General features: G+C 54.5%; 2 protein-coding genes across 4 annotated transcripts in view; one reads left to right on the top strand and one right to left on the bottom strand.

Moving 5' to 3' along the window:
• The first annotated feature begins 468 nt into the window (after positions 1 to 468).
• Positions 469 to 12,627, top strand: KHSRP (KH-type splicing regulatory protein). 3 transcript variants are annotated; one of them, XM_025367626.1, is made up of 20 exons: positions 469 to 1,308; positions 3,360 to 3,456; positions 4,109 to 4,147; positions 4,467 to 4,506; positions 5,312 to 5,361; positions 5,639 to 5,710; positions 6,518 to 6,575; positions 6,883 to 7,057; positions 7,172 to 7,270; positions 7,670 to 7,768; positions 7,897 to 7,999; positions 8,647 to 8,747; positions 8,847 to 8,991; positions 9,072 to 9,232; positions 9,315 to 9,424; positions 9,828 to 9,916; positions 9,989 to 10,189; positions 10,266 to 10,343; positions 10,422 to 10,582; positions 11,604 to 12,627. In XM_025367626.1, the coding sequence occupies exons 1-20, from the start codon at positions 1,060 to 1,062 to the stop codon at positions 11,610 to 11,612; spliced, it is 2,136 nt and encodes a 711-aa protein (XP_025223411.1). In that variant the 5' UTR covers positions 469 to 1,059; the 3' UTR covers positions 11,613 to 12,627. The 3 variants fall into 3 exon arrangements, with proteins under 3 accessions (XP_025223411.1, XP_025223409.1, XP_025223408.1); XM_025367624.1 differs by having other exon boundaries at positions 10,422 to 12,627; XM_025367623.1 differs by having other exon boundaries at positions 9,989 to 10,343; positions 10,422 to 12,627.
• Positions 12,628 to 13,332: 705 nt separating this feature from the next.
• The window catches only part of LOC112613580 (adenylate kinase isoenzyme 1), a 14,932-nt gene continuing 4,327 nt past the window's right edge, over positions 13,333 to 23,937 (bottom strand). Inside the window, exons 2-3 of the mRNA XM_025369229.1 lie at positions 13,825 to 14,019; positions 13,333 to 13,467 (exon numbers count right to left, since the gene is read on the bottom strand). Coding sequence (XP_025225014.1) covers positions 13,399 to 13,467; positions 13,825 to 14,019 — 264 coding nt within the window. The 3' untranslated portion in view covers positions 13,333 to 13,398. The remainder of the gene's footprint in view (positions 13,468 to 13,824; positions 14,020 to 23,937) is intronic.

Here is a 23,937-nt window from a genome sequence, read left to right as displayed (position 1 = left end):
AAGAGAACTGGACGCTCTAGATGGGGGGTCGAGAGAGAAGAGGGCCCAGGGGATCCCAGGTTTCCTGCTTTCCGGCCTCCCCACCCCCAGAAGCGGTCGATCTCTAACGCTTCAAGCGGGCCACGTGCCGGGCCTACCCAGCCAGGCTCCCAGGGAGCTAACCCAGACGTCAGGCCTGAGTTCGGGCAGCCGGTTGCCACCGCCCACGTCGGCTGCCATTCACTACAGCTCCCGCTAATCCCCTCTCGCTGTCTGGTGGCCGACTCCGCCCCAATGCAGCGGCACTTCCACTGGCTCCCACCAAAACTGGGCGCCTTGATTTCCTTCATTCCCATTTGTCCAGACCAGTGTCAGTCACCGAACACCCACCCATGTCGCTCAGCCATTGGTTTAGAAGTCAGGGCTAGAAAGGGATTCTGGTTAACAAGGGAAGCAATTAAAGTCCAAAGCCAACCTCATCACCCAGAACTCGTCAGGGATTGGATTCAATTCACTGCCCATCTTTACAAGCACCACCTCTCACGTGCATTCATTGGCTTCTGTCCACGACTATCAAGCCGAACGCCCACCCAGCCAGTCCATAGGAGTCTTTCACTAGGCCCTGCCTTACAGTCCACGTGACTCTTCAGAACCGTCAATCTAATTCTGAAGCCGCCCCGCGAATTTGGCACTCGCGTTTCATTGGGCCTCCTGCTTTCTCAGATCGCCTTCATTTGCCCGCCCAACACCGACAGCTCGCAGCTATTGCCTCTGAGAGCTGTCAGTCACTCTGAACCTCCCGCCCACTGCCCCTCGTTGCATTCCGATTGGCCACCTCCTTCAGAGCTCGCGATTGGCGTCCGGGGTGCGGCGGCTGCCTCCCATTGGCCCGCAGGAGCCGTCCGTCACGCCGGCGGCGGGAGGGGGCCACCCTCTCCCCCCTCGTCGTCTTCCCAGCGGCTGGGTTCCCAGAGTGCTCCGCGGCCGTGTGGAGCGAGGCCTTGTTCCCGCGTTGAGCCGCCGCCGCCGCCGCCGCCTCCTCAGCTTCAGCCTCCGCGCCAGGCCCGGCCCCGCCGCGCCATGTCGGACTACAGCACGGGAGGACCCCCGCCCGGGCCGCCGCCACCCGCCGGCGGGGGCGGGGGAGCCGGGGGCGCCGGGGGAGGCCCTCCGCCGGGCCCGCCAGGCGCGGGGGACCGGGGCGGCGGCGGCCCTGGCGGCGGCGGTCCGGGCGGGGGGTCGGCCGGGGGCCCCTCTCAGCCACCCGGCGGAGGCGGCCCGGGAATCCGCAAGGACGCCTTCGCCGACGCCGTGCAGCGGGCCCGCCAGGTGAGGAGGCCGAGGGCCTGAGGGGCGCGCTCGCGCGCGCGCGCAGGCGGGGGAGGGGGCGGGGGTCACGTGCGCGCGCGCGCGCGCGGGGTCGCGGAGGGGGGGCCCGGGCCGTCGCGGGGTCACGTGGGCGGTAGGCGGGGGCCTGGCCCTCCCGCTGCGCCTCGAGTGGGCTCCCTGCGGGTGACCCCCCTGCAGGGGGTAGGGGCGCACTGGGGGTCACCAGGAGCGGCCCCTGGGTGTGCAGGTGCCCCTGAGTTCGGGGACGCACTTTTGGGAGCCCCCCCTTAGCCCCCCGCCTTAGGACATGCCTGGAGGCAGGGGTCCACCTTCCCGGGTGGAGAGCCTTTACTCTCCTCCCCATATCAGGGCAAAGGGCAGTGTTTGCCCCCAACCCTATCCCATTTCTGTTCCCTCCCTAGAAGGAGGGACATTGTGGGGGTGGGAGGGACAGTCCTTGCTCTTGAGTCGGGAAAGTGGATGGGGACCTGTTTAGGACTGAGCACTTGTGCGAAATGGGGAAGACGAGCATGGGGACTGGCTTTTGGATGCTTTGGTGGCTCGAAAGCGTGGTCTGTCTCTCTGGGAGAAAGAAGGGAGGGTCTCCCACCACCGTGTATTAAGGCGTGATGACAACAAGGAAGTGTCACATGCTACTAGGACTGACCTCTCCAGCTCCATTCGCAGCCTCCTCATGGCCTGGAGGGTTGGTGGTCTGTAGAATGGGAGGACTTTGCAGCCTTTCGGGAAACCGACCGGCTCCTGGGCTGTCTCAATGCCTCCGGGGCTAGAGACTGGCTCCTCCCAAGGTGGGAGGTCCCGTTAGGTGAACGCCTGTGTTCTGGCCCTCTGTGGTCTCTGACTAACTCACCCTTGGAGTTGGGTGGGTTCTAGCGTGCACTTGGTCTTATTGCCCATGGAACCGTCTTGATTCTGGGGCAGCTTGAAGGGAGGGAGCTGGTGCTGTCAGTTGGTGGGGACAGGCCTCCTGTGGGCGTCCCATGAACTTTGGCTCTAGGGCAGCATAGAAAAATGGAGACTGGTAGAAAGGGAGATTCTTAATATGATTTAGGTTTCTAAACCTGGACTCTGATCCTAAGTTTGCTGGGTTGAGGTTTCTTTAAAGTTGCTCTTCACGTGTCTGAGATGGAACTTGTGTCCCATAGAGTCCTGTTTTCGTTTTTTGTTTTGTTTCGTTTTTTGAGACCGAGTCGCACTCTCACCCAGGCAGGGGTGCAGTGGCGCGATCTCAGCTCACCACAGCCTCCACCTGTCCAGTTGAAGTGCTCCTCCTGCCTCAGCCTCCCGAGTAGCTGGGATTACAAGTGTGTACCGCCACACCCAGCTAATCTTTGTATTTTTAGTAGAGATGGGATTTCACCATGTTGGCCAGGTTGTCTCGAACTCCTGACTTGAAGTGATCTGCCCGCCTTGGCCTCCCAGAGTGCTGGGATTACAGGCCTGAGCCACCGCGTCCAGCCATCCGAAGAATCTTCTGTTTTCTGTTTTGGTCAAATGAGGATTTCATATCCCTTGAAGTGATCACTCTGATCAAATTTATTCAGTAAATTGAAAAAAGGATTTTGAGAGTGGGGGAGATAAGGGAAAGTTGAACTCTTCAGCATCCCAGGAAAACTGGGCTAAAAAAACACACACTTTCTGGTTGTGTGAGCTGGGGCCACTGGCAGAAGGAAGTGTCTGAAAGCTCCTGGAGATGACCTGGGGACCCTCCCTGGCACCTGAGCCTGTGTTCCCGTCAGCCGTAGAATGAAGTCAGTGTGGATTATGGGCTGGCCACAATTAAGACACAAATCACAGCAGAAGGGAAGAGAGGAATTTTGATAATCCCGGATAACTGGTGAGAACCTTGAGGCCTAGGTTCAAAACTCGTTCTAGGATGTCTTAACCAGCTGACTCTTCCCTAAATTGGAGGGCCAGACACCAAGACCTGACGGGCTTTCATATCCAGGAAATGTTCTGAGAAGTTGACCTGGGTGCCATGGAGGGTTGTTTTTGGTGGTAATTCTTCTGTGCTTACTACTTTATTCTAGATTGCAGCCAAAATTGGAGGCGATGCTGCCACAACAGTGAATAACAGCACTCCTGATTTTGGTTTTGGGGGCCAAAAGAGACAGTTGGAAGATGGAGGTAACTCCCTGCTGCCGTCTTTAGCTTAGGAGGAAGGGCTGGGGGCCTAAAGGGGTGTTTTTGTTTGAGTGTGGTTCAGAGGGGGTGGGTGTTGCTGCTGTTTGGTCTTTTTAAACTTCAGCAATCCCGGCTTTGTCAATTCTTTTTGTTCCGTCTGCCATCCTGAGGTATCAGGTGGCAGAGAGGAGGGCAGATTGATTGTGACTGGGTCGAAGTTGTAAGTTCCCAAGATGATTCCTCCCCTTCTGGGAGGCTGAGGCAACCAGGAGCAGTTAGTGAGTCTTGATGTGAAGTTGGCCCAGCCCTGGGGTGCGTCGTGTGACCGCGAGTAGTGGGTGATCATCTCCTGACCAACTCCACTGTTATCCATGACACCCCTCCCTGCTAGAGGCGGGTGCTGTCCTAAACCGGGAGGACTCAGGTGCCTGGTGGTGTTTGCGTGTTCCGAAGGCTTTTTTACTCTGGGCATTGGTGGCGGGATTGGCGGAGTCTGGCCCCATCAGGGGCCGGTCTCTCCTAGGCTCCTGTCTCAGCTCTTGTTAAGGGTGCAGGCTGAGGGGCACTGGTTACCTTGGACATGTGGCACCAGCATCAGGTTCGAGGTGGCCGTGGGTGGGCGGGTGCTGCATCTGCCACCCTCTCTCTTTCCCAGATCAACCGGAGAGCAAGAAGCTGGCTTCCCAGGGAGACTGTAAGTCCAGGGGGTCTGCAGGCAGATACGTGGCTTCAATGGGTTGAGGTTTTCAGGAGTCAGTGAGGAGGTGGCAGCTCTTTACAGAGGCGCCTGGTGCTTTCATTCTGGGGCCCATACATTTGAGGGATCCCAGGACCCCTGAAATTGAGGCAGATGAACTCTGCTTTTATGGGGAGGGGATCCACAGCATCCATCAGGCACTGGAGCAGGCTGGGGACCATGGTGCCAAGCTCAGCTCCCACTGCCCCGGGGCAGGCAGTGCCAAGTGCCCAAGGAGGAGCTAAGCCAGTCTTTGCTTTGGGTTTTCTCTCTACAGCAATCAGTTCTCAACTTGGACCCATCCATCCTCCTCCAAGGTAAGCCACGGTGGGGCCCACACTGCTTTCTTGTCTGTTGGCCAGCAGACTGGCCTTTCTTCTGACTTGGGAGGGCTCTGACTGGGGGCGCCTCTCTCAGGTTTTATCCCCCAGTGACAGTTGACCAGAGAGTGCTCAGACGGGAACGAGACAGAGGAGCTGTGTCCGTTCCTCGTACCCCTTGTCTGTAGGGCTGTGGGAGGAGAGGGTCGTGGCAGTCACTGTAGAGACAGGGTGGTCTCCGCACCCTATGGCTTCCTCCGCTGGGGTGGGGACTCTGAGCAGAACAAATATTGTCGTCCTGGAAGAGGCTGGGAGGGCCTTGCCTCCCTCCCTCCCACATCTGCAAGTGCCCATCCCACTCCGTGCTGTGGCGCTCAGGGCTCTTTGCCCAACCAAATGGACTGAGGTGAACCTGACACAGGGCAGTTGTCGGGGGCCAGTTTTTTGTTTGTTTGTTTTTTAATGGGCTGGTAGTTTCATAAAATACTAGGAAAATAAGATGAAAAGGACATACAGCTGGCTTTTTAGAGCTCAGCAACATAGAGTGACTGTCAGTTTGTTGTGAGTCTCAGTGCTCGCTCTCACCCTGAATCAATGGAAAGGCACCAGGCCACAGCCCGCAATGCCCAGACCAAACCTCTCAGGGCACAGATGGGGAAACTGAGGCCTCCAGAGGTTTGGTGGCCTGTCTGGTCAGATTCTGCTTAGGCCTACGGTGGCATTGGTTTCAAGTAGACCTTCCAGAGCTTCTGTTCTCCTCCCTTCCCACTTGAGGACTGACCTTGGGCATGTCTCTCTACAGGACTTCAATGACAGAAGAGTACAGGGTCCCAGACGGCATGGTGGGCCTGAGTGAGTGTGGGTTACCTTGGGTGGGGAGGCCCACTCTTCCCCAGGAGGAAGTGTCCTGTGAGCTCCTGCCAGCCCAGAAGCCCTGGTCTGAGAGAGCTCCTGTGTGCTGTTCTCATTTGTTCCTCCTTCGTCCCCTCTGGGCAGAGGATAGGAGCCCTCTAGAGGACTGCTGCCCTCCCGAACATCAGAGGGGCTGGGGCCCTGGCCACGCAGTCTCCTGAGGCCCGGGCTCCCTTCCCTCATCACGCTTTGCTTTTCTCCTTCTTTCTCCATCCAGTTATTGGCAGAGGAGGTGAACAAATTAACAAAATCCAACAGGATTCAGGCTGCAAAGTACAGATTTCTCCAGGTACAAGAGCGTCAGATTCCTGCCAGAAAGGGGGCCGGGGTTGGGCCCTTTGCACTTTCCTTTAATTAATTTTCACGGGGACTGTGGACAGGAAGCGAGCTGGCGCTTGTTGGTGGTTACTATGGCCTGGGCTCAGTGCAGTATCTCACTGCACTGGTACTGCCCACGGGGTGCAGCTGTGACTTATTTTCAGTGGGTAGGGATGGACTGAGGTGGCAGGGCTAGCATTTCACACAGGGGCCTGGTTGCAGACACCAAGCTCCGCAGCACTGCACTGACCTGCCGCGTGAGTGAAAGCCCCCGGCAAGACTGCATGAGGCAGGTGGTGCCTTGGAAAGAGGCATCCCTCTGAGGTCAGGCCCAGGTGCAGATCCCAGTTCTGACTGTACACCTGCTCTTAGGCAGTATAGTTCCCTCTTTGAATCTCAGAGTCCTGAGGTGCAGAAAGCCTGCTCGGTCGGGGGCTCTGAGGCTTCATGTGGGTGTGTGGCACGTGCTGTCTGTAGAAGAGGCTCTGGTGGTCACCGCTAGTAGTGGGGGTGGCCAGGTTCTGGACCTTCTGCAATCTGCCATTCCCTCCACCTCATCCTTTTCCCTAAAAGTCCTGCCTCTCTTCTGGGATCCCTTCCCAACCTTGGCCTTGCCTCAAGCAGCCTCCCAGGTGTTTAGGGGAAGTAAACTGATTTGTCAAGCTGCTGAATGGGACAGAAGTGGCTCTTGATTGTTCTGAAAGTTTCCTCATGTCCAAGGCAGGCCTTTCTCTGCCTGTGGGCCAGGGAGGGCACTGACCCTATTTCCTCTTTCCAGACAGCGGTGGCCTACCTGAGCGCAGCGTGTCCTTGACAGGAGCCCCAGAATCTGTCCAGTAAGTCCCCGCAGGACCTTTCATTGTGATGTGGGGGACAAGCAGAAGCCCGCTCCGTCCCTTTGAATTGAAAGTTGGGAGCAACTCGCATGTGCTCCACTCTTGCCCCCTTCTCCAGAGAGCCATGTTAACATTAGGCTGATTCCCTAGCAGCCCAAGACCTGGGGAATCTGGAGCCTGAACAGCTCCAGTGACTGGCCTTTCTTCCCTGTCATCCTTGCACATGTTGGGGTCACCTTCCCTTTGAGCTGGGTGGGCCACCAGACCAGTACCTTTCTCCAGTGGTGGCACCCACTCCTCTTCCCAGGAAAGCGAAGATGATGCTGGACGACATTGTGTCTCGGGGTCGTGGGGGCCCCCCAGGACAGTTCCACGACAACGCCAACGGGGGCCAGAATGGCACCGTGCAGGAGATCATGATCCCTGCAGGCAAGGCTGGCCTGGTCATCGGCAAGGGCGGGGAGACCATTAAGCAGCTGCAGGTGAGGGCAGCACCTGGGCAGCTTCCTCCGCATCTGTGCACCACCCCCCACCACCACAGCAGCCCAGGAAGTCCTGGGAGAGCCCAGCACTAACAGTTAACCTTGGTTGTAAAGGAACGTGCTGGAGTGAAGATGATCTTAATTCAGGACGGATCTCAGAATACGAATGTGGACAAACCTCTCCGAATCATTGGGGATCCTTACAAAGTGCAGGTGAGCACACCCTGGGGTGGTGGATGGGGCTCTGGAGCAGCATGGGCAGGTGGGCAGGGCCAGCAGCCTCAGGTCTGCATTCCGCCGGAGAGATACATGAACAGTCGGTCATAACACCAAGAGGCTTGCAAGAGTGTTAGCTCAGCCCTGAACTAACTCCCAGCTTTGTGTGTGTGAGGCACCGGCCTCACCTCTGACCTTCTGCTTTCTTATCTGGAAATGGGACTGTTGGCAGTGCCTCCCCATTCAAGTGGCAGGTAGAAAGCTTAGTAGGGTGCCATGCTGGGCTCAGCCAGGGTTCATGGGTCCTTTGCTGAGGCCCACATCCCCTGAGAAGGTAGGGGGTGTGTGGGGCAGCAAGACTCACCCGTGAGGGCTGCCTCTCCTGTGTGTTTGCAGCAAGCCTGCGAGATGGTGATGGACATCCTCCGGGAACGTGACCAAGGCGGCTTTGGGGACCGGAATGAGTACGGATCTCGGATTGGCGGAGGCATTGATGTGAGTGTGGGCCTTGCCTTCACCCCCCGGTGGAGGGAGGGGCCGGGATGAGTGGCTCCTCGTGGCCAGTGGACAGCAGAGGGCAGCAGAGCTGCGGGCTGAGCCCACCCTGCCGCCTCCTTCCTCAGGTGCCAGTGCCCAGGCATTCTGTTGGCGTGGTCATTGGCCGGAGCGGAGAGATGATCAAGAAGATCCAGAATGATGCTGGTGTGCGGATACAGTTCAAGCAAGGTCAGGGCCTGCCCAGCGCCCCTCTCCCCACCCTCTTCAGGAGGCAGGCTCTGAGGGAGCTGGGCAGCGTGGTCAGCCAGGTGGCCTCCATAGCACCTCATGGCTCCTAGTCCAGCCGTCATAACATGCCCAGTCCCTTCTCTCCTCTGGGACGGCTGCATGAGGGGGTGACATGTGCTTTCCACATCCAGGGGGACCATGTGTCCCTGTCCCTGTCAGATCTCCTCTTCCTCCCGCCATGATGGAGCCCATCCTAACAGGACAGCCCTGGGTGTCCCACAGGCTGGATCAGGTCACTCCACCTCAGCTCTGGACTCTTGCCAGTCCTCAGCCAGTCTCTGAGCTGCCTGCCGTGGGGAGAAGGGCCCCTCTGGCTTTTCAGATATTTATTGTTCTGTAAAATCTCACAGTGCTGGTGGTGCTGTGTGCTGGAAGAAGCTTGAGCCACCCCCTGGCTTGGCCGTGGGTTTCCTTCTCTGGGAATGTGGGCTGCCTCCCCCTCGATCCCTGAGCGGGTGGAGGCTGGGAGCGGCGCAGCGTGTCTGAGATCTCAGGCCAGCGTGGTGTCTGCGCTGGAGGCAGCGTTGCAGGGCTCTGGGGTGGGCTCTTTTAAACTTGTCTCTCTGCTCTCTTGGTGCTGGCCTCAGATGACGGGACAGGGCCCGAGAAGATTGCTCATATAATGGGGCCCCCAGACAGGTGCGAGCACGCAGCCCGGATCATCAATGACCTCCTCCAGAGCCTCAGGGTAGGTGGCCCCGGGTGCTGAAGGGGCTGGCAGGGCCTCCAGGGGAGTGTGGAGACCAGAGCGGCTTCTAGGGTTCATCTTCTTCCTCTTGTCTTGCAGAGTGGTCCCCCAGGTCCTCCAGGGGGTCCAGGCATGCCCCCAGGGGGGCGAGGCCGAGGAAGAGGCCAAGGCAATTGGGGTCCCCCTGGTGGGGAGATGACCTTCTCCATCCCCACTCACAAGTGTGGGCTGGTCATCGGCCGAGGTGAGTGTGGCCCCCTGCCCCTTGCCCCCTCTTTCCTGGGCCACCACTGCAGGCCACCTTCACCTTCTGCATTTTTGCAGGTGGCGAGAATGTGAAAGCCATAAACCAGCAGACGGGAGCCTTCGTAGAGATCTCCCGGCAGCTGCCACCCAACGGGGACCCCAACTTCAAGTTGTTCATCATCCGGGGTTCGCCCCAGCAGATTGACCACGCCAAGCAGCTTATCGAGGAGAAGATCGAGGTGGGTTGGGGCGGGCTCTGGGGGTTTGGGCTCGCAGCCCGGATCCCAGCCCACTCACCTCGGCTACTCTCCTTCCTTCCAGGGTCCTCTCTGTCCAGTTGGACCAGGCCCAGGCGGCCCAGGCCCTGCTGGCCCAATGGGGCCCTTCAATCCTGGGCCCTTCAACCAGGGGCCACCCGGGGCTCCCCCACAGTGAGTATCCTTCTCTGCCTCCTGGGCTTTGGGGGCGGGGGTTCATTGAGCTGGCAAGAAGAATAACAGACCCCATTTCCCTAGAAGTGCAGGTGGGGGGCCTCATCCAGCCCGTTTTTGTGGATACCATCAACAGGCTCTCTCCTGTCCACTGCTACAGCACATATGCCTTTCAGCATCTCTCTGCCCACGTGGAAGTTTCAGGGGCTTATTTCGTGTCCTCGAGCTGACAGTGCATGTCCTTCGAGTTGCCTCTTGTCTAGGCTTTTCCCAGGCGCCCTGTTGAGCCTGGTGGTCTGGGTCTCTTGTTCCCCCCCCCACTGAACAACGTCCCCACCCCAGGTGGGCCGACTGCGGCCACCCCCGCACCACTGCTCAAGCATCCCTTTCTTCTCTCCTGCAGTGCCGGGGGGCCCCCTCCTCATCAGTACCCACCCCAGGGCTGGGGCAATACCTACCCCCAGTGGCAACCGCCTGCTCCTCACGACCCAAGTAAGTGATGGGCCACCTGGGGAGGGCAGGCCCTGTTCTGTGCCCATGTCTCACCCAGGGTATCTCCTGCAGGCAAAGCAGCTGCAGCGGCCGCGGACCCCAACGCCGCGTGGGCCGCCTACTACTCACACTACTACCAGCAGCCCCCGGGCCCCGTCCCAGGCCCTGCGCCGGCCCCTGCGGCCCCACCGGCTCAGGGTGAGCCCCCTCAGCCCCCACCCACCGGCCAGTCGGACTACACTAAGGCCTGGGAAGAGTATTACAAAAAGATCGGTGAGTCTGCAGGGCGGCGGGGGGGCTCCAGCCCTGCCGGGGGAGTGGTTTCTGACCTGTCTTGGCGCCCTCACAGGCCAGCAGCCCCAGCAGCCCGGAGCGCCCCCACAGCAGGACTACACGAAGGCCTGGGAGGAGTACTACAAGAAGCAAGGTGAGTGGCCACCGATTGGGGACAGGGGCAGGGGCAGCCCTCACCCACAGCCTCTCACCTGTGTCTGTCCACCCACAGCGCAAGTGGCCACCGGAGGGGGTCCAGGAGCTCCCCCAGGCTCCCAGCCAGACTACAGTGCCGCCTGGGCGGAATATTACAGACAGCAGGCCGCTTACTACGGACAGACCCCAGGTCCTGGCGGCCCCCAGCCACCGCCCACGCAGCAGGGACAGCAGCAGGCAAGTGGGAATTGCCACCCTCCTCCTCCTCCTTTCTCCTTCCAACCCCCGGCCACCGTCCATCCTGCCTTAGTGGGTAGCGCCGGAAACCCCTTCCCCTGCGGGGTGTGCCCTTGATGCCTGCAGCGGGGGCCGTGTGGCTGGAGGTCTCCGGGAGTCCCCACGCACCACCAGGGAAGCATTCGCTGGGTCCAGAGGTTAAACGAAGAGGCCTCCCTGCGCCGGCTGCTCGTTCCTGTGTGCCGCTGTCGTGATGCTGGGGAGCGCTGAGACTCGCAGGCGGGACTTCTGAACTGCTGGGGAGTCGGGGGGCAGGCAGACAGCGCGGACGATGGGCACCGGCCCGGCCGCCACCTTGCTCACAATCTGGCCACTTGGGAAGAAAACGTCTATTTTTTCCCCTTCTCTGCATCACTTTTTTGGTTTTTGTTCTTTTTATTCTTTTATTTTTTTAACCCGTGATCTTTTTTCCCGTGTCCAAGTGACTGTGTTGCAGGCGGCCCGGCTCTGGCAGGGACTGGTGGGGACGCGGGGAGCGGCCCAGGCCCCTGCCCCGCCGGGCTTAGCCTCCCATGCGCTCGCGCTTGCCTGTGTCCCGGGCTTGTCTGTGAAGTGGGCGTGAAGATCGTTGCCACCTTCCAACCTACCTCACAGGGGTGTTGTGGGGACACCATGATCTCTGGATTGTTCATGTTGTTGTGCTGCGCCGGGAGCCGCCGCCCTCCGGAGACAGGGCAGCTCCCCTCCGACCCTAGCGCCTCCACCCTCCGCGGCCCCCGTTCCTCTCTTCCCGCTCTGTCCCTCCTTCTCCATCAGGGAGCAGCGTGACTTCAGCGAGTCCCGCGAGCACCTGGCTAGACAGTTACCAAGCACGTCCTTCCAGCCTGAGCCAGCGCAGGTTTGGGAGGGGGCTTCCTGCCCCCCCCCCCAACGGTGTTCCAGCCCCTCCTCTCTTCCGCCCCCTAGTCTCCCACCCTCCCCTCCCCGTAGTGACCAATTCCTATCTCTTCCCTCTCCGCAGGCTCAATGAATCGAATGAATGTGAACTTCTTCATCTGTGAAAAATCTTTATTTTTTTTTCCATTTTGTTCTGTTTGGGGGCTTCTGTTTTGTTTGGCGAGAGAGCGATGGCTGCCGTGGGGAGTATCGGGGAGCCCTCGCGGCAAGCGGTGGGAGGGGGCTTGGGGGCTTGCTGGGCCCTCACTCTCTCGCCTGTTCTGTGTCTCACATGCTTTTTCTTTCAAAATTGGGATTCTTCATGTTGAGCCAGCCAGAGAAGATAGCGAGATCTCGATCTCTGCCAAAAACACCTTAAACATTAAAACACAAAGAGCAAAGCAGAACTTAGAAAATTATATATATATATATTAAAAAGTCTCTATTCTTCACCCCCCAGCCTTCCTGAACCTGCCTCTCTGAGGATAAAGCAATTCATTTTCTCCCACCCTCAGCCCTCTTCTTGTTTTTAAAATAAACTTTTAAAAAGGAAAAAAAAAAAGTCACTCTTGCTATTTCTTTTTTTTAGTTAGAGGTGGAACATTCCTTGGACCAGGTGTTGTATTGCAGGACCCCTTCCCCCAGCAGCCAAGCCCCCTCTTCTCCTCTCCTCCTGCCCTGGCTCAGCTCCTGCGGCCCCGCCCGTCCCCCCTCCCAGGACTGGTCTGTTGTCTTTTCATCTGTTCAAGAGGAGATTGAAACTGAAAACAAAATGAGAACAACAAAAAAAATTGTATGGCAGTTTTTACTTTTTATCGCTCGTTTTTAACTTCACAAATAAATGATAACAAAACCTCCCCGTCTGCGGGTGCTGTCTGTCTCCCCCGCTCCCTCCCTCCCTCCCTGTAGTTTTGAAGCAGATGTTTGTTCTTTATAGATGTTGTTTAAAAAGCCTGATAATGGTGATTGAAAATTACAAACTTTGTGTTTTGTTTTTTTTTTTTTAAGAAAAATACAAGAGAAAATAGTTTTCTTCAGGCGCAATGTGCTTTCCTAACCCTGCCCCCCACCTTTTTTTTTGTTAAATAAAGTGTTTTTTGTTTAAAAAAAAAAGACTGCGTGCCGGCCGCAGTTGTGTTTGTGAGAGGAAACAAGTTGAGGAGCAAGTCTCGGCCGATTAGAGTGGGGTGTGGCCCCCAAGACTTTCCCCTTCCGATGTGGGAAGGGGAGGCTGGCCAAGCCCAGCACTGCTGTCTTCCCCAACCCAGTTTCCTTCCAGCACTTTGGGGAGCAAGGCGCTCAGGAGGGCCTCAGGGACCAGTGTTCCCATGGATGGGCTGTTGCTACAGGAAGTTCTCTGGCCTGTTAACGTTCAGAGCCCTGAGTTAGGAGCCAGGCCCATGCCAATGCTCGGTGGGTGATGGGACCGGATGTGAGGTGGGAGAGGGCACCGAGGGCCCACCTGAGCTGTTTGGACCTGGGCGGGCATCTTGTAACTCCCCATGCAGCTGCGGGGTCTCTGAGGTGGTGGCTGAATGCCAGCATTTAAAACTGGCTTCATCTCAAATGTCCTGGGCTCACAGGCCCGGTGAGAGCCCCAGCAGGTTCCAGTAACAGATGTGGTCTCTAGGGGGGGCTGTTTACAGCCCCCCAACCCATGCAGGTGTGCCAGGCACCTGGCCTGGTGGGGCGTGTTCCTTGGTGGCCCCTGGCCAACCTGCCTGATGGGGAAGCAGACCCAGGGAAGGGGAAGCTGCTGCTCTGGAATCACAGGGGGCATCATCCCTCATTTCTGGAGGTCTCATCTCCTAGGCACGTACCCCTCCCACGTCCTGCACGGGTTCTGGTGAGGGGCAAGGCCCGCCCCCAGCCCCTCCATCTCACTGCAGACTCTCAATGACAGAGCAGCGCTTGGCAAAGATGTTCTCTGGTGCTTCCTCTGCCAGGATCTAGAGAAGGGGGAGCCGCAGGGGTCAGGTCTGGGCCCCACGGCAGGGACATCACCCTCCTGCTCAGATCCTGGGAAAATCCCAGAGGCATGCACGTGAAGAGAGAGTGGGGACAGGGTCAGGAAAGCTTGTGTTGCTGACTGCTGTGTGAGGGCGTGCAGGGAGGCCCCACCAGCGTCCCATCGCCTGCCCACGTGAGCTGAGGCTGGGTTCCCAGGGCATTTCCTGGGGGAATGGGAATCCCCCAGGTTACCTGGTAGGAAAGCGAGGACCAGGCCCAGGTGACCCTGGGCTGTTGAAGCAGGACTTGTTTCCTAGGGGTTGGGGTGTAGTGAGCCAGAAGCGGGGAGCACCGACATTTCGGAGCAGGGTCTTCTGCTGGTAGAAGGTCAAGACTGGCTCACACAAGGTGTAGTGCGTGTCCAGGCGCTGGCAGATGGCCAGCTCCGAGTCGTCTGCCCGGTGCTTCATCTGGCCCCAGTGTAGCACTCGTCGGACCATCGTCTCCATGGAGCAGTCAAATATAATGACGACATCGGGGGTCCGGCCCACCTAGGAACCCAAACAAGGGGGCTGGATGAGGAGGTTCCAGGCACGGTGGTCCCAGAACCCCGGTTTCCCTGGAAACCAGGTATCTAGGATTACATGGGCAGGTATAAGAAATAATCAGGCTGCCCTGGTCGGTCGGTCTGTATGTATAATGTATGTATGTATGTATGTATGTGTATGTATGTATGTATGTATTGAGACGAAGACCCACTCTGTCGCACAGGCTGGAGTGCAATGGCAAGATCTCCGCTCACAGCAACCACCTCCTCCCAGGTTCCAGCCATTCTCCTGCCTCAGCCTCCCAAGTAGCTGGGATTACAGGTGCACACCACCACACCCAGCTAATTTTTGTACTTTATAGTAGAGACGCAGTTTTGCCATGTTGGTCAGGCTAGTCTCGAACTCCTAACCTCAGGTGATCTTCCTGTCTTGGCCTCCCAGATTGCTGGGAGCCACTGCACCTGGCCTAGAAAGTAAAATATTCTTAAGTGACTCAAAAAGATACTTGCACAAAAGGATCAGATATATATTCTTGGATAGAAAGACTCAACATTATAAACAACATTATAAAGGAGCTGAGTCTTCCCAAACTAGTTTATAATTGTAATGTGATCCAAATGTGATGCAATGGCCGAGCATGGTGGCTCGGCCTGTAATGACAGCACTTTGGGAGGCCAAGGCAGGTGGATCACTTGAGGTGAGGAGTTCCAGCCCAACCTGGCCAACATGGTAAAACCCCATCTCTACTAAAAACAGGAAAATTAGCTGGGCATAGTGGTGCACACCTGTAGTCTCAGCAACTCGGGAGAGGCCGAAGCAGGAGAATCACTTGAACCCGGGAGGCGGAGGTTGCAGTGAGCAGAGATTACATACCACTGCACTCCAGCCTGGGCAACAGAGCAAGACTCTGCCTCAAAAAACAAACAAAAACAAAACAGAAGAAGGAAAAAGTCTGGCCGGGCGCGGTGGCTCAAGCCTGTAATCCCAGCACTTTGGGAGGCCGAGACGGGCGGATCACGAGGTCAGGAGATCGAGACCATCCTGGCTAACACGGTGAAACCCCGTCTCTACTAAAAAATAAAAAAAAAAAAATAGCCGGGCGAGGTGGCGGGCGCCTGTAGTCCCAGCTACTCGGGAGGCTGAGGCAGGAGAATGGCGGGAACCCGGGAGGCGGAGCTTGCAGTGAGCTGAGATCCGGCCACTGCACTCCAGCCCGGGCGACAGAGAGAGACTCCGTCTCAAAAAAAAAAAAAAAAAGAAAAAGTCAACAACCTGTTATAGAGATATAAAGAGTTCACTGAAGAAGACAACAAAACACTTTTCAAGCTTTTTGTATTTTTAGAGACAGAGTCTCACCCTTGCCTGGGCTGGAACGCAGTGGCAAGATCATAGCTCACTGCAGCCCTGAACTCCTGGGCTCAAGCGATCTCCCACCTCAGCCTTCTGAATAGCTAGCACTACAGGTATGTGCCCCTGTGCCCAGTGAGGCCCTTAAACTTTGCAAAAGATATTAACACTCAATTGTAGCCAGAGAAATGCTCATTACAACCACACTGAAATACCACTTCTCCCCTACACAGGTTGACAAAAGTCCGAAACCTTGGCAGCATGTTCTGTAGGTCTTGCTGTAAATGTAAAATGAAGAGGAATTTGGCGATGGCTAGCAAAATTATGCATTTCTCTTTAATCCAGCTATTGCACCCTTAATCTATTTCAAGGATACTAGCAAAAAGGTGAAATCACATGCAAAGGTTATTTAATGTGGCATTGTCTGTAGTGGCAAAGGATTGAAAGTAATTTATGGCCCATAGGAGATTGGCTGAATATACAATGGCGTGGCCAAACAATGGAATACTACACAGCTGTAAAAAAAGGAACAAGGAAGATCTCTTTACACTAATGTGAGATCTTCTGGATATATGGCAAAGTTCAACAACAACAACAACAAAAGGGCTGGCATGGTGGCTCAGGCCTGTAACTCCAGCACTTTGGGAGGCCGAGGCGGGCGGATCATTTGAGGTCAGGAGTTTGAGACCAGCCTGGCCAACATGGTGAAACCCAGTCTCTACTAAAAATACAAAAAATTAGCCAGGCGTGGTGGCGGGCGCCTGTAATCTCAGCTACTTGGGAGGCTGAGGCAGGAGAATCGCTTGAACCCGGGAGGCAGAGGTTGTAGTGAGCCGAGATGGCCCCATTGCACTCCAGCCTGGGCAATAAAAGGGAAACTGTCTCAGAAAATAAAAAAAACAAAAACAAAAGAAAATATTTGGAAAACAAGTTGCCTCTGTATTGAACATGTATAGACTTTTTAGACAGGGTCTGGTTTTTTCCCCATACCTCATAATGTCCAAATTAAAATTCTTTTTTTAATTTGAGACAGGGTCTTGCTGGAGTACAGTGGCGCAATCATAGCTCACTGCAGCCTCGAACCCCTGGGCTCAAGCGATCTCACCTCACTCTTCTAAGCAGCTGGGACCACAGGCGTGGGCCACCTCACCCAGCCCAGAATTTTTTCCTTGTCATTATCCCCTAAGCAATACACTATAACAACTATTTACATAATGTTTACATTGTTTTAAGTATTACAAGTCATCTACAGATGACTTACAGTATATGGGAGGGTGATAATAGGTTCTAGGCAAATACCACGGTATTTTATTATTTAACTCTTCGAATATGTAATTTTTATTTTTATTTATTTATTTTTTTTGAGATGGAGTCTCACTCTGTCACCCAGGCTGGAGTGCAGTGGCACGATCTCAGCTCACTGCAGTCTCTGCCTCCCGGGTTCACACCATTCTCCTGCCTCAGCCTCCTGAGTAGCTGGGACTACAGGTGCCCACCACCACGCTCGGCTAATTTTTTGTATTTTTAGTAGAGACGGGGTTTCACCGTGTTAGCTAGGATGGTCTTGATCTCCTGACCTCATGATCCGCCCACCTCAGCCTCCCAAAGTGCTGGGATTATAGGCATGAGCCACTGCGCCCTGTCTGAATATGTAATTTGTTTAGAGATGGGATCTCACTATGTTGCCCAGGCTGGCCTCAATCTCCTGGGCTCCCACCTTGGCCTCCCAAAGTGCTGGGATTACATGTGTGATTACCACACCTGGCCACTACTATGTTATTTTATATCAGAAACGTGAGCAGCCAGGTGTGGTGGTTCACGTCTGTAATCCCAGCACTTTGGGAGGCCAAGGTGGGCAGATTACGAGATCAGGAGTTTGAGACCAGCCTGGCCAACGTGGTTTTCGAAACCCCGTCTCTACTAAAAATGCAAAAACTTAGCCGGGCGTGGTGGTACACACCTGTAATCCCAGTTGCTTGGGAGGCTGAGGCAGGAGAATCGCTTGAACCAGGGAGGCGAAGGTTGTAGTAGGCCGAGATTGCACCACTGCACTCCAGCCTGGCGACAGAGCAAAACTCCGTCTCAAAAACACACAAACAAAAAAACTTCAGCATCCATGGATTTTGGTATCTGAGACAGGTCCTGGAACCAAACCCCCATAGATACAGAGGGCCTACATATTAAAGGAAAATGAGGTTGAGCATGGTGGCTCATGCCTGTAATCCCAGCACTTTGGGAGGCCGAGGTGGGTGGATCACCTGAGGTCAGGAGTTCGAGACCAGCCTGGCCAGCATGGTGAAACCCCATCTCTACTAAAAATACAAAATTTATCCAGGTGTGGTGGCGGGCGCCTGTAATCTCAGCTACTCAGGAGGCTGAGGCGGGAGAATGGCTTGAACCTGGGAGGCAGAAGTTGCAGTGAGCTGAGATCGTGCCATTGCACTCCAGCCTGAGTGACAAGAATGAAACTCTGTCTCAAAAAAAAAAAAAAAAAAAGTGGGAGTTTAAAGTCTTGTACCAGAAAACAAGAACCATTCAACCACAGCCAGGCACGGTGGCTCACACCTGTAATCCCAGCACTTTGGGAGGCCGAGGCGGGTGGATCATGAGGTCAGGAGATCGAGACCATCCTGGCTAACACAGTGAAACCATCGCTAGTAAAAATAAAAAAAATTGAGCCGGGCGCGGTGGCTCACGCCTGTAATCCCAGCACTTTGGGAGGCCGAGGCAGGAGGATCATGAGGTCAGGAGATCGAGACCACAGTGAAACCCCGTCTCTATAAAAAAGTACAAAAAATTGGCTGGGCACAGAGGTGGGCGCCTGTAGTCCCAGCTACTCGGGAGGCTGAGCCAGGAGAATAGCGTGAAGCCAGGAGGCGGAGCTTGCAGTGAGCAGAGAGTGAAACTCTGTTTTGAAGAAAAAAAAAAAAAAAAAGCAGCATTCAACCCAAAAGGACACCAGCATCAACATGAAATTGCTCCTGGTAGCCCAAGATGTGACCACTCTAGCATCAGAAAGAAAAACAGAGGTGGCCTATGGTCCCAGCTACCCAGGAGGCTGAGACAGAAGGATCGCTTGAGCCAGGGAGTTCAAGCCTGCAGTGAGTCGTGATTCCGCTACTGCACTCCAGCCGGGGTGACAGGTCTTTTCTTTCTTGCTTTTTTGTATATATATTTTTGGTTGCTGTTGTTGTTATTTTTTTTAATTATACTTTAAGTTCTAGGGTACATGTGCACAACGTGCAGGTTTGTTACATATGTATATATGTGCCATGTTGGTGTGCTGCACCCATTAACTCGTCATTTACATTAGGTATATCTCCTAATGCTATCCCTCCTCCCTCCCCCCAGTGACAGGTCTTTTCTTAAGACCCTGTCTCTCTCTCTGTCTCTCTCTATTTTTTTTTTTTTTTTTTTTTGAGATAGAGTCTCACTCTGTCGTCCAGGCTGGACGGAGTGCAATGATGCAATCTTGGCTCACTGCAATCTCCACCTTCCGGTTCAAGCGATTCTCCTGCCTCAGCCTCCCGAGTAGCTGGGATTATAGGCGCCCACCATCACGCCCAGGTAATTTTTGTATTTTTCATAGAGATGTGGTTTCACCATGTTAGCCAAGCTGGTCTTGAACTCCTGACCTCAAGTGATCCATTTTTTGTTTTGTTTCGTTTTGTGAGACAGGGTCTCACTCTGTCACTTCCGCTGAAGTGCAGTGGCTCAATCACAGCTCACTGCAGCCTCAACCTCCTGGGCTCAAGCCATCATCTCACCTAAGCCTCCCAAGTATCTAGAACTACAGGTGTGGGCCACCACACCTGGCTAGCTTTTTAATTTTTATTTTTGTAGAGATGGCGTCTTGCTATGTTGCCAAGGCTGGTCTTCAATTCCTGGGCTCAAGCGATCCTCCATGCTGGGATTATAGGTGTGGGCCACCATGCCTGGCAACCTTTTTTTTTTTTTTTTTTTTTTTTTAAAGACAATGATATCTCCACATGCAGGTAACTGTATAAACAAATACATATCAATGTCAATTGGCTGGTTTTGATGTTACATGACCATCAGTTCCATCAATTCAGACATCATGGCTGGGCGAGGTGGCTCACGCCTATAATCACAGCACTTTGAGAGGCCGAGATGGGGGGATCGCTTGAGGTCAGGAGTTCGAGAACAGGCTGCCCAACATGGTGAAACCCCATCTCTATAAAAAAAAATATAAAAATTAGCCAGGCGTGGTGGCAGGCACCTTAATCCCAGCTACTTGGGAGGCAGAGGCAGGAGAATCATTTGAACCTGGGAAGCGGAGTTTGCAGTGAGCCAAGATCAAGCCATTGCACTCAAACCTGGGGGACCAGAGCGAGACTTCTCTCAAGAAAAAAAAAAAGAAAGAAAGAAAGAAAAACAAACAAAAACACGTATTTTATTTATTTATTTATTCTGAAACAGGGTTTCACTCCTGCCACCCTGGCTGGAGTGCTGTGGTACAATCTCAGCTCACTGAACTCTCCTGGGCTCAAGCAATTCTCCCACTTCAGCTTCCCTAGTAGCTGGGACCACAGGTGCTCACCATCACACCTGGCTAATTTTTTTTGTATTTTTTGTTGTTGTTGTACAGATGGGGTTTTGCCATGTTGCCCAGGCTGGTCTGGAACTCCTGGGTTCAAGCGATCCACCTGCCTCAGCCTCCCAAAATGCTGGGATTACAGGCATGAGCCACCTCACCTGGCCCTACAACTTTTAATTAAGAGGAGGCAACCCTTCCTCCTTGGGGCTTGGTTTCCGCATCTGTAAAATAGGGGCGAGAGTCTCCCTGGAATGCTGAGGCTGTGTGCAGCCTTGGCTTCCCGTGGATTTCAGTGGGTTGATCCAGGACGGCCCCCCATGGTGTCTGGAGTATACAGGACTGTGGGAATTGTAAGGGGAATCAACACACGCTTCCTGCACATCGTGTTCTTGTGCACAGAGATCTCCGTCCTGGGGATCCATCATCAAGCCAGACCTGCTGCACCAAAATGCACCAAACAAAGATGCATGAGCCAGCTGGGGTCCCAGATGGGGCTAGGCATGGTCTGTGTTTCAGGCTCCAGGGATGCTGTGCTACTAGGAACTAATGGACAGACTCTAAGGCAAGGCCACTGCAGACCCAAATGCCTGTAGCAGTGACTGTGGCAAAGTCAGTGCACAGGAGAGGAAATAAAATTGGGGCCTTGGTGGCTGGGCATGGTGGCTCATGCCTGTAATCCCAGCACTTTGGGAGGCCAAGGTGGGAGCTTGAGGCCAGTTCAGGACCAGCCTGGGCAACACAGCAAGATCCCCCTTTTTTTGAGATGGAGTCTTGCTCTGTCACCCAGGCTGAAGTGCAGTGGTGCGATCTCTGCTTACTGCAAGCTCTGCCTCCCAGGTTCAAGAGATTCTCCTGCTTCAGCCTCCTGAGTAGCTGGAATTACAGGCTTGCATCACCAAGCCCAGCTAATTTTTTTGTTGTTTTTTTTTTTTTGAGAGGGAGTCTGGCTCTGTTGCCCAGCCTGGAGCACAATGCCACGATCTCAGCTCACTGCAACATGTGCCTCCTGGTTCAAGCGGTTCTCCTGCCTCAGCCTCCCGAGTAGCTGGGATTACAGGCACTCACCACCATGCCTGGCTAATTTTGTATTTTAATAGAGATGGGGTTTCATCATGTTGGCCAGGCTGGTCTTGAACTCCTGACCTCAAGTGATCCATCTGCCTTCGCCTCCCAAAGTGCTGGGATTACAGGCATGAGCCACCACGCCCGGCCAATTTTTGTATTTTTAGTAGAGACAGGGTTTCACCATGTTGGCCATCACACAAGGGTGATCTCAAAACTCCTGACCTCAGGTGATCCACCCACCTCAGCCTCCCAAAGTGCTGGGATTACAGGTGTGAGCCACCGGGCCTGGCCCCCATCTCTATAATAAAATAAAAAGTTAAAAAATATGGGCCCAAGGAGTGGGGCTGCCTGGGCTTCCGCCTTGCCTCTCCCACCTACGTTGTATGACCTTGTTGCAGTTCCCTGATCACTCTGCAAAACATCGGGATGCTAATGCCTGGAACGTTCCAGAAGATGAGTTCATCCGTGCAGAGTGTTGAGAACAGAGCTGGGCTCAATAAAAGCTCAGGAAGCGTTCACGCAGCTGTTGCCATGGGGACGTGCAGGCCCTGCGTTGCCAAGTCAGTCGGTTTTCAAGAGAAGCTGGGAGTTTTGATGTGGAAGCTCCCTGTTGTCGAATGTTGGCCGTGAATCCAAAAAGGAAAATGCGAAATGCTGCAAAGTCCAAACCGAACACTTTGGTGGAACCAAAGGGGCCCACGCCACGGTCTGGAGCCTCTGTTCTGAGATTTAGAAGACCCTGGTGGAACTGGGGACCTGCTTTCTTCCGGGCACTGGCCTGAGGCTGGGGCGGGCATAGAAATGAATGAGCCTGGCCTTTGCCCTCGGAGAACTCCCAGTCTTGAGGCAGCGGCCTGAGATTTGCCCTTTAACCCCATCACAACGAGAATTACGAGCCCAACAGAATTCCTTGCTTGTAGGTGTGAACAAAGGGCAGGGCCCCCACCTGCAGGTGGGGACAGCTGCCCTGGCCCCCATGACCTTTGATTCCATCAAAGTGCTTCTTCAAAAGGTTTTTTTTTTTTTTTTTTGATACTGAGTTTCACTCTTGTTGCCCAGGCTGGAGTACAGTGGCACGATCTCAGCTCACTGCAACCTCTGCCTCCTGGGTTCAAGCCATTCTCCTGCCTCAGCCTCCCGAGTAGCTGGGATGACAGGCATGCACCACCACACTCAGCTAATTTTCTATTTTTAGTAGAGATGGGATTTCTCCATGTTGGTCAGGCTGGTCTCAAATCGAAAGGTATTTTAACTGGAATCCAGCAATCCTCAGAGAAGCTTCAAGGTCTGTAGCCTGACGGACAGTTTCTCTTCTCTTTTCCTTTCTGTTTTTTGTTTTTGTTTGTTTGGAGACAGGGTCTCGCTCTGTCACCCAGGCTGCAGGGCAATGGTGTAATTATATCTCACTGTGACCTTCACCTTCTGGGCTCAAGTAATTCTCCCACCTCAGCCTCCTGAATAGCTGGGGCTCCAGGCATGCACCACCACGCCTGGCTAATTTTTAAAATTTTTTTGTAGAGACAGAGGTCTTGTTATGTTGCCCAGGCTGGACTTGAACTCCTGGGCTCAAGCGATCTGTCCTCCTTGGCCTCCCAAAGTCCTGGGATTCCAGGCATGAGCCACTGCACCCAGCCTCTCTTTTCCTGCTCAACTGTTTCCAAATGGAATCAAAGAGATTCCTTCTTCTTCGGGCCGCAGTATCATCACTGTTCATGTGTTCAGACAGCTGCTTGCACAAAAACCACGCTGAAGTGTGAAAATCACCTGAAGAAATTTACTCCAACCTTCCCAGCACCAGTTCCTCATCCTCCACTCAGGGCCCCAGTGTATCCACGTCAGGGAGGCCACCATCCAGCCCACCCTGCCCGAAAGAGCACACTCGTTCCTCCCAAATGTCACTCTGTTTTCTATTCCTCACTGCACTTAACTGCTATCATAAATGCCTGTGTGGGTTTTTGTTGTTGTCGTTGTTGTTTGTTTGTTTTGAGACAGAGTCTCGATCTGTCACCCAAGCTGGAATACAGTGGCGCGATCTCAGCTCACTGCAACCTCCGCCTCCCGGGTTCAAGTGATCCTCGTACCTCAGCCTTCCAAGTAGCTGGGATTACAGGCGCGAACCACCATGCCTGACTAAATTTTTTTTTTTTTTTTTGTATTTTTAGTAGAGGGGGGGGTTTCACCCTGTTGGTCAGGCTGGTCTCAAACTCCCGACCTCAGGTGATCCGCCCACCTTGGCCTCCCAAAGTGCTGGAATTACAGGCGTGAGCCACTGCGCCCGGCCCAGAAATGTCTTTATTTGGCATGACTCCGTGCCTCTCTTTCCCACTCTGATGTCAGCATCCTATAAACTCTGTAACCCCAGCCCCGAGGGCAGGGCTTGCTCTAAGAACACTTCGGGGACAGGTGGTTGCATAAACAGATGAATGAACAACACGAATCCCTCTGTGTGGCCTAGGGAGGAGCTAAACCCACACGCTATTCAGTGGGCAAATGGTTCACCCACCACATGCCAGGAGCTGGGCAGGAAGATACTGAAATGACTTCCTCCCTGCCTTCCGAGAGCTCCTTAACTCCTTTTCAGAGTTCCAGAAACTTCCAACACCCTGACCTTCCCTTGATAATAGAACACTCCGTTTGCCAGGAAGGTGCAGGGTCTCACGCCTGTACTCCCGGCACACTGGGAGGTTGAAGTGGGGGGATTGCTTGAGGCCAGGAGTTACACACCAGCCTGAGCAACATAGAGGAAACCTATGTCTACAAACAATTAAAAAAAAAAAAAATGATACTTGGCCAGGCGTGGTGATTCATGCCTATAATCCCAGCACTCTGGGAGGCCGACCGAGGTGGGTGGATCACCCGAGGTCAGGAGTTCGAGACCAGCCTGGCCAACATGGAGAAACCCCCATCTCTACTAAAAATACCAAAAAAAAAAAAAAAAAAAAAAAAAAAAT

Source organism: Theropithecus gelada, chromosome 19 (assembly GCF_003255815.1).
Source record: "Theropithecus gelada isolate Dixy chromosome 19, Tgel_1.0, whole genome shotgun sequence".
In the NCBI taxonomy this organism is placed as follows: domain Eukaryota; kingdom Metazoa; phylum Chordata; class Mammalia; order Primates; family Cercopithecidae; genus Theropithecus; species Theropithecus gelada.
The sequence above is the reverse complement of the archived record's forward strand: the minus strand, read 5'-3'. Positions and strand labels throughout refer to the sequence as shown.

Excerpts from the sequence above, each read along its gene's own strand:
- KHSRP (XM_025367623.1), top strand. The coding sequence starts at position 1,060 with ATGTCGGACTACAGCACGGGAGGACCCCCGCCCGGGCCGCCGCCACCC. Across the intron at positions 5,711-6,517 it reads CAAAGTACAGATTTCTCCAG|ACAGCGGTGGCCTACCTGAG; the intron begins GTACAAGAGCGT and ends TCCTCTTTCCAG. Across the intron at positions 6,576-6,882 it reads GGAGCCCCAGAATCTGTCCA|GAAAGCGAAGATGATGCTGG; the intron begins GTAAGTCCCCGC and ends TCCTCTTCCCAG.